The following is a 9699-nucleotide window of genomic DNA, read 5'->3' as shown; positions in this document are numbered from 1 at the left end:
CAACATGGGAGAAAATAAATGTATGGATCATTTCACTCTGGAAAAAATGCACTTATTATTTCTATGTGTTTACATGTATTTTAAATGTTATGATTTTCGCGATAGTGGTCCTTCAATATGTCTATCACCACACTTCATCAGCCAGACATGTGGACACACTTATTTGCACTTCACATTGCGCTTCATATGACTCGCCCAGTTTGATTAACTACTATATAGAAAATTAGTACACTATACAGTATAAGTACAATCTTTTGATTGTATCACTAAAATGTAAAAAAAACATAAGCAAACTGTGTAGATTGCGTAGGGGTTAAACCTGAATATGTCTGCATTAGGATGTGTTTCTCCACAGCTGTGCCTGTAAGCCCGATTATGCTGCCAGGACAGCCACTCTACTCAACCTCTGTGGTTTGGCAAGAGGCAGAAACAACACGTCAATGAACCACACACCTGGAAACTCTGCCCAATGCCTGGCTACAAGATATTTCACTTTAGGACCTGCAACTACAGCTAGGATGACAGTTGTCAGTTCCCCTGCCACCTCTGTGATGGTCACACCAGGCTCTCTTAACGGCCAACCTTATAGCTTAAAGGACAAATGCACCAGTGAATGTGGGTGCTATTCATGAATTTGCGAGCTGCCATAGGTGCCCAATGATAAACTGGTGAATTACCGGTCAAGGTTGGTTATTTAGTCATCGGAGGAACCGATTGCTCTGGTTGTTCTGTTTACACAATCCTTAATTTGTTTAAAAAAAAAAAAAGTACAACCATTTTGTTTTATGAATCAGAGCCAACATTTCAGAGCCATCCCTTTAATAGAAGGAAGTCAGCCGGCACCATCCAGAGTATTATTCATGCTTTTATTGTCAAATCATCACAGCAGACAATACAATGCGACGTTTCGAGGTACAACCTCTTTATCAAGCTCTTGCTGTGAATCAAATGCCCCATATACATCATTTGTCCCACATTCTGTCCTCGCACCCTGGCACATGCCCTCTGTATGACTTCTAAGGGGTAGCCCCTTGTTTTAAATTTGTATGGTCGTTAAATGGTCGCATACCATTTTGTTCAGGCTAAACATAACGTTAGCCAATTGAGGTTTATGGTAATTGAACAAGTAATGGCTTCAAAAAGAGGTGGGGATAGAGTAAATTGTTGTGGAGAGGCGTGTTGGATTAAAACACTGGATACAATGGAGCCGAGGGGTCTTAATATAGAATTGGATCTTATACCGTTTATATAGGTTGTACCCCACGGCTCCATTGTATCCAGTCATGCATGTATGAGATAATGGTCCCTGTACTGTGTTCACACTAAGGCATATCTAGCTATTCTATGTATTCCCCTATGATTTCATGTACTATCAGTATTCATTCTATTTGGGCTTGCTAAATGTAAATACACTGTGGTGGAGATAGTCCCTAAGATGATGATTTGAAAATAAGTGTATGTTATAGTAGTGCAACGTTATAGTCGCATGCTTAGGTGTAATTTGTTGTTACAATAGTGGCTGATGCGACCTAATGGTCGTATGCCGCTTTGTTTACTTCCTGGTTGCTCCCCATTGGACGTGGACATGTCTCCCTTGACATCTAAGTGACGTAAGGCGGCGGGCGAGTCCCACCGCGCGCATCATGATCTGTCAGCTCGACATGCTGTAGCTGCGCATGTGTGCGGCCACAAGCGTGTCATCACGCTAGGTTTCACTCAGGTTCGCCGCAGCGGCCTGGAGGGGGAGGCAGAGAGACACTGACAGATGGGAGACCTGGCCACGATCCAAGGTGGGTGTGTGAGGATGGGAGGGAGCAATTTTCAAATGTGCCAATGAACATGCAGCAGGATAGTTCCCCATCAGGTCCACCGGATACAAGGATTATTGTGATTGGTGATTATTGTGGAGAGATTTGATTGGCTGCATGTGTTCCATGAGGAGTATATAAACGTGTTTGTAATGATGTATATGGCATTTGATTCACAGCAAGAGCTTGATAAAGAGGTTGTACCTCGAAATCGCATTGTATTGTCTGCTGTGATGATTTGACAATAAAAGAGCATGAATAATACTCTGGATGGTGCCGGCTGACTTCCTTCTACTACATTGATTGTCTGGAGTACTGCTGGACACATCCCATACAGGCAACAGGAGGAGTGCATCACACTACCCATTTCCAGAGCCATCCCTTTAATCCACAGATGTAAAAAACAAGACCCGCTGGCTGAATACAGCCCTCCTTGCCATCTTATGTGGCCCTCAAGAACTTGAAGGGCTTGTTCACACTAAGAGCGATTTTTTTTTTAAAGGATACCACAAAAAGGTTGTGGTAAAATGAAAGGTGCGGTGGCTAGGGAGGAAAAACTAGATACTTACCGCCTTCTCGTTCACCGCCGGTCTTCTTCAATAGATGTCGGTGTCTGGGCATCGGACGACTCTCCTGACCTCTAACCCGCACATACTGTGCCGTGCATGCGCAGTATGTCCTTTCTTCACCGATTCTGCCGGCGCAGAAGCTCACTCCCCTGGCTCCTCCTTCCGTGGAGTGTAAGACGTTATGAAGGAGGAGCCAGGGGAGTGAACTTGCTTCTGCCAAAATTATGCTGCAGCAGAAGCGGTGAAGAAAGGACATACTGCGCATGCGCGCCGCAATATATCCGGGTTAGAGGTCAGTAGAGTCGCCGGCATCTATTGGAGAAAACCGGCGGCTGGCGGCGGGGAACAAGAGGGACGGTAAGTAATTTTTCCTCCCTAGCCACTGCACCTTTCATTTTACCACCTTTCGGTTGTGGTATCCTTTAAGTGCTGACGATTTTAAAAATCACCCTAAAAGCGCTAGGGCAATGGTCACTTATGTGAGTGTTCTCACATAAGCAATTCGCTTTTTATAATGAATCGCAAACGTGGAACCTGCACTATTTTCTGAGCGTTTGTTCAATAGAATATATAGGGAAATCGCAAAGTGCTTGAAAAAGCAATTTGAAATGTGATTTCCAGAGTGCTTGAAAGAGAATCTGTACTCTGAAATTCTTACAATAAAAAGCATACCATTCTATTCATTATGTTCTCCTGAGCCCCTCTGTGCTGTTTCTGCCACTCCCTGCAATCCTGGCTTTTAATTGCCAGTTTTAGGCAGTGTTAACAAAAGACATGGCTGCTAACCAGCTTGTGATGGGCTCAGATAAGCTCAGTCTGTGACTCATAAAGAGCCTGCAGAGGTTGTGTATAGCTTCTATCCTATCACAGCAGAGCAGCAGATTCCTGCCTCAATCGACAAAGCAAAGAAGATTAGATAACAGAGTAGGCCTGAACGATATATCGTCTGGGGACCGAAATCGCGATCACGGAAATGACGATTCCGTGATCGTCAAAGTGCCGATTTTCACATGTCCCTCTGCACTCTGCAAGTGCAACCAGTCTGTGTACAGCGGCGGCTTTCATTTGCGGCAGCGGCTCACGCTCTCCTAACGTACTTCCTCCTAACGTGCAGGCTCTCACTTTCAGTGGCCTCTAACTCCGCCTAGCGCCTATGTCACAGCTGGGCGGGCGGCAGAGTCCGCCCACATGCTTATCAGGCTGTCAATCAGGTGCTTGGCCACAGGCTCTCTTCTACACTCGGCGGCAGCTCACTCCGCCTAGCGCCTCTTACGTCACAGTTGAGCGGGCAGCAGACTCCTCCCGCATGTCTGTGTCAGGCTGTGAATCAAGAGCTTGGCCAGTGGCCACAAAGGCCGATTATCAAGCCTGCTTACATATTATTTACAGCTCCGCCTCCTTTGCACAGAAGAAGGCTGGAGGAGAGTCAGTGTGCCAGCGTCACTGATGACTGTGGTGATCCGCAGTTAAGTTTTGCATACTGAAAAGTTGCTGTAGTCTGCTGCTGGGCATGCTGCTGCTGTGTGCATTTGTGCAAAGAAGCTGAGTGGGATCACTTAATCCTAAACAGACTGGCTGAAGCTTGACTAACACAGTGCAGAGTCAGACTCTTAGAGAGTTTTAGTGAATTTAGTGCTAAAGCTTGATTTGAAAAAAAAATAAAATCGTGAATTGAATCGAAATCTCAATTTTTGACAAAAATCGTGCAATTCAATCTTTTCCTAAAATCGTTCAGGCCTATAACAGAGATATTACAGCGACTGTGCAACTAGGAAAAGCTGCAGTAAGACAGACCACATTAGAACAGGTATAGGAACGTATAGGATAGAAGAAGTAAGGCTGAAAATTTTGTTACAGAGTCTCTTTAATGAATAAAAACATTGTATTTACTCATTTCCGGGTCAAAGAGTTCACTTCCTGACTGACGTCAGGTAGTGAAAAAATTAATCACTGAGCAAAAGTGCTTAGAAAAGTGCTTTTCTAAGCAAAAAGTGCAGGGAAAAGCACTTTGAAAAGCACTCACCAAATCGCCAGCGCTTGCGATAGCGCTGGCAATTTGTAATGTGAACAAGGCCTAAATGAGCATCATTGTAAGCAGTAAAAGAACAACAGTACACTGCCTTCCCAACCAGAGGATGACAGTGTTTCTGGTTAAAACATACTTGGTTTGAGCCTGGGTGCACAAATATCCCCTGAAAAATTAGTATGTGGACCCCCCTCCTTGGATCCAAATTCCCCCCACTGGCTTTTAAACACACTCCTTTCCCCCAGCACCCTCTCCACTGTAATATTTACCAGCTCCAGCGATGTGTCGTGTCTCTTCTGTTCTTCCCGGTGGATGCACAGTCTGTGCTTCCCTCCTTCTAGCTCCTGATCACGTGACATGCATTCAGAGCCAGAGGTATGCAGCATAGAGCGTGTGTGGATCAGAGCAGCCCTGGAGAAGGTAAATATTAAACTGCTCCACTGTGCTACTCTGCAGCAGGGGGAGGAGCTGGGATCCAGGAGGACACTCCCCATGCCCAGCAATAGTTATGCCACCTAATTTGATACTGTTGGCCCCTTACATGATCGAGTTTGACACTCTTGCTTTAATGGTAAATTACTTGGTTGGCTGCTGCCAGCTATACTATTGCTAACTGTAGATGTTAGTATGATGAGCATCTCAAGGTCTGTTAACCTATAAACATACAACCGTGAAAACATTACAGTTTTTGTGAAGGGTAACCTGTACACTTGCTTACTACAGCCATGTAAAAGGCATGATTTGTATGACTGCGAGGAGACATGAGACATAATGATGAGCAAAAAAATGTCCTAATACGGTACTTAGTCCCACCCGGGAGGCAGCGGTTGGGGCTAGTAAAGGATAGCTTCCAGCAGCTCTATCAACTTAACCTGCAGCTGTGTTCATTTGTATTTGATTTGCTAGATCCAGCTTTCACCTCCCGAGTGATGCTAATTAGCCTGTTAGAATTTTCTTTGCTCGTCACTGACGAGGCATTAGTAAACAATGGAGTGGAGCAGCAGTTAGACTGGAGAATTAGAAAAGATAGGTCAAAATGAACATTCAAACATTTTATTCCTTTTTTGCTTTCAATAAAAATGGGGAAAGGGGTTGGTTAGTGACTTGAGGAAAAAGGATTGAGGACTGTCGTTACATGCAGGAATTTATTTCAAGAATAAAATAAAAATATAGAATTTATGTATAATTTCATCTATATAAAACAGAAAACTACACTAGGCTACTTAAAAGTCGTGTTACCATAAATACACAGTTTTTAATTGTGTCCCTTATGAGACGTTTCATATTAAACAAATATAGAAATTATTTACAAAAATATCTTGATACCTGTTAAGATGCAGGATGGACGTTTCAATCAATGCAAGTTAATGTATACAGGTACACCATTTAATATTTATTATATGCATTTTATATACATTATTTTTCAACAACTGTACTTCTGCACTTTTTTGTGGTACAATCTTAAAAATTAGCCGATTTGCAATCTGTAAAAGGAAAACCTTACAAAACTTGCAAACTGATCAGAGTTTTTTTTTTGTTTTTTACTTTTGTGGAAGACTAGAAAAAATATGTGAAATTTCAGTCATGCATAAAACAAAGTAAAATCTTTTATCAATACCAGAAATTGAATAATGTCAGAAAAAAGGGAGGAAAATAAAAACCTAAAGACATTAAAAAAAGTTACAGGTGAAACGGCAAAATCCTAATCGCAAAAAAGAAGCCTATGATTGCACTATTATATCGGGCAGGCTAAGGACACTAAAGATATTGGTGATCCAGGAAAATAGAATACCCAGCATGCCTAAAAGTGGAACTGCAGCCAAAACCAAAAATTAACACAGTGGGGTAGGATTTGAACCTCTGAAGTTTTTAGTGTGTTGAGGTTAAAGTAAACATGAAGTCATTAGTAGGGGGTAAGCCTGTGGACAGTCCAGAGCAAGGTCCAACTCCTGTCCTCAAGGGCCAAATCCAGGCCTATGTTTAGAATGGACACGGAAATGAAAAAATGTGTTCTGCGTGATGAACCACACCTTTCCTGATTCAGTCCCATCAAACTGAGCTGCTCCAAAATGTGTGAGGACCTCAGCCCTCGAGGAGTGGAGCTGGGCAGCACTGGTCCAGAGGCTTTACCAGTGTTCCTTCACCCCTCCTGCACAGCGATTGGACCCTCTAAACAATCTTCAAGATTAAAGTCTAAGATTAGTCACAGGTGTACTCCCGTCCGCGCTTTTTTCTTTGTGCACAAACGGCTCGGTCCTACAACACAGACGTCAAGGGTTGCGCCCGGCAGTGGAGCAGTCCTGGAGAATCGGGGCAACCTCTAGAGCATACAGAGGCTTTCTCCTACGGACGTAAGTATGATTTTTTTTTTTTAAAGCTTCATGTTTACTTTACGGCTATATTCTGTACATTCAGTTCCAGAGTTGCTGAGAACAAAGATTTGTGGTAAAAGCTTTAAAATGTGAATATTTACTATAATAAAAACATTATAGTCCAGTGGGAAAGGTCCTCAAAGAACTTCTCCATTTCCTGACCTGGTCTCAGGGACACTAAAAACAGGAAGATAGAGGACATTATTCTAACAGGCTGTAGGTAGACATGGCCAATGAGATGTAAATATTTCTGACTTGCATGCAAAATTTAAAGCAAACTGTACGAAGTTCATAATCAGGCCAATCAAATGGACTGCCTGCCAATTTTGACAGGGCCAATTTCAAACTACATTCAATTTGCATGCAAGTCAAAATTACTCTGAACTCATCTCTAGTTCTAGACAGTGGATTCTGTATTTACTTGGATGCAAAAAACCTTGGTGGCAAGTGCTAAAACTAGAGTTAGTGCAATCATTGTACAGATGCACTGTAAAGTTAGTGTAATGATGCACTGCTAGTATCTCTGCTGAGCAGCCCTTTCAGTCCTATGGAGAGGGAAGAATGAGCAGGATTTGTCTCAGTGCAGCTTGTAGCAGGAACTACAACAGGTGTCCTAAGTATTCTTTCACTAAGCAAAATGCTAAATACAGGGCAGCAGGCAATGTGGGAGGATGGCTGCAGACATGCTAGATTGTCACCCCCCACTTGCCTCCAAGAAAATTAACAACTGTTTAAGGCAACTCTGATGTTTGCCTAGCTTGAAGTCAGTCAGCACAATAAAGCACAGAAATTTGATGTAGTTTATTTTTGACAGGCTATAATTCAACTTTGCTGGACCTCATCAGACCACTTCTTCAGAAAGTGAACAGCATAGTATATGCAAATATAAAAGATCCTAAAATCTACATAGGGAAGGGGTTGATCATACCTCTATGCTTTGGTTTCCTGGCCAACCTAGGATTTTATCTCCTAAATAAGGACACAACATGGCAACAGAAACTTGACAGAGGTTCCATCCTTTCCCTTACCTACTATTCAAATGAAGACAAAAAGTCTTGGCTGGAGCTGCACTTTAAAAAGTTCACAAAAGGCCAAGCAGCAAACATGGTTGCCTGCAACCAATAATCAACTCTTTTGCAGACAGTGATTTTGCCTCACTCTAGGTTTGTCTTTAAAACAGAAAAATACTCCTGATTTTAAATATCCTATTTTTAAAATATTGCAAGCCACATGTCCTTAATGTGTCCCACAAAATGAAAGTCCTGTGTCACATGGGGAAAACAAAAAAACCCAAAAATATAAAGCAGAAATAAATAACAATAAGCTGTTGTAACTTAGCTGGGAAACGTTCGGATAAATTAACTCGTAAATAAAGTAAACATACAAAATATCACACAGTGATAGAATGCTGCAATTGTTAAAAAGGGGTTGGGGTGCAACGGGCAGAGCATATGTAACCCCTCTTGCCTTAAAAAAAATAAAAAAAATAAAATAAAAAGCCAAAATAACGGTTAGTTTGTAGCCACTCAGATATGTTAACCTCTCTAACGCCAGGCTTACTGGCAGCGTCGCCGACTTCTGCCCTTTTAAAGGGATTCGGGGTAGAAGAGGACTGTAAATATAAAAAAATAAAATGGGGAGAAAAAGCTTACCTTTATTAGGTAGAGGGGCAGCACTATGAAAAAACTGCAAAATCCATTTTACTGGCAGACTTAATAGCCGGATAACAACACTGCAATTAGGTGATGTGATGAGATAAAAAAAAAATTTACGGATTGTACTAATGCTTAAACATAGTGTTATACACTTCTTTGATTCCAGAAAAAAATAAAATAAATAAAAGTTAGAAAAAAAAAAAAAAGAAAATATCAAAATCCCTTCATTGGCTGCCAGCCTACAATGCCAGCTCTGTAAGTAATAGCCTACATACAGAGAAGAACAACGCCAACATTGTATTGCAGTTTATACTGGGTTTTGCTGCACATGGAACTGGCTTGCTAAAAGTCCTTTAATGTTCCACTGTAACATGATTAGAGGTGTGCACTGCTCTGTATCTGACAGGAGTAGGCAAATAAATATTGTTACAGAGATTTGTTGAGGAGTTGATAAGCAGCTGCACGTCCCCGTGTTAGTTGAGCTCCCAAGTCACAAGAGCGGTGTGTCCAGAGCCTAAAATTTAAAGTACAACGCGGCAAAGCCAAAATAATTTTTGCTTTATTCTCTATGGACTGTAGAAGAAAGAACATAATTATATTATATATAATATAGGACAGACACCCTTTGCAGGGGCTGTGAATACTGGTTACCGTAAAAGGAGGAAAGACTAAATTACAGTAATTAAAGCCCTGAACAGAGCAATTGTGATAAATGAAAGGGGGTAGTGCCTGCCACTCTGTAACCAGTATGTTTGTATCCTGCAGAGGGAGCTGTGTCTTGTAGTGTCAGCATGAGAGCAAATTCCTCTTGGCAGTGATGTAAAGAATTAGTTTAAATTCCACAAGTGTCCTATTATTGTCCCAGAATTCATTTGTGGCATTTTGTGAAGATGAGGGCAGGTGAGGAGGGTCAAACGAAGACCTTGGCCAGAGCATCAGCCCCAGCACTGGCAATGAATGCTTTGGATGGGTGAAAGGCAACATCGTAAATGGACTCATCCAACTTCTTGCGATGAGCCGTTATCTCCTGCACACAGGTCTTGCTGTCCAGATTCCACAAACGGAGAGAACAGTCATGGCCTATCAGAAAACAGCAAAGTAAATATCCAATCAACAATGAATGACAAATACTGACACATTATTGTGGTTGCCATAATACAAAGCTTTATTGTGAACCAAAGGGCCTGGCGCAGATGTAGTTCGGGGTGGGGGAGGTTGTGATTACATGATTTTTCAAATACATTGTAATTATGAACACACGCGCCATGC

At 42.1% G+C, this 9699-nt stretch overlaps 1 protein-coding gene across 8 annotated transcripts in view; it reads right to left on the bottom strand.

Moving 5' to 3' along the window:
- Positions 1-5775: 5775 nt before the first annotated feature.
- The window catches only part of STRN3 (striatin 3), a 128191-nt gene continuing 124267 nt past the window's right edge, over positions 5776-9699 (bottom strand). For all 8 annotated transcript variants that reach the window (XM_068253868.1, XM_068253869.1, XM_068253870.1 and 5 more), the window contains one exon: positions 5776-9510. In XM_068253868.1, the coding sequence (XP_068109969.1) occupies positions 9341-9510 (170 nt within the window). In that variant the 3' untranslated portion in view covers positions 5776-9340. The remainder of the gene's footprint in view (positions 9511-9699) is intronic.

Source organism: Hyperolius riggenbachi, chromosome 9, assembly GCF_040937935.1.
Source record: "Hyperolius riggenbachi isolate aHypRig1 chromosome 9, aHypRig1.pri, whole genome shotgun sequence".
In the NCBI taxonomy this organism is placed as follows: Eukaryota; Metazoa; Chordata; class Amphibia; order Anura; family Hyperoliidae; genus Hyperolius; species Hyperolius riggenbachi.
The sequence above is the reverse complement of the archived record's forward strand: the minus strand, read 5'-3'. Positions and strand labels throughout refer to the sequence as shown.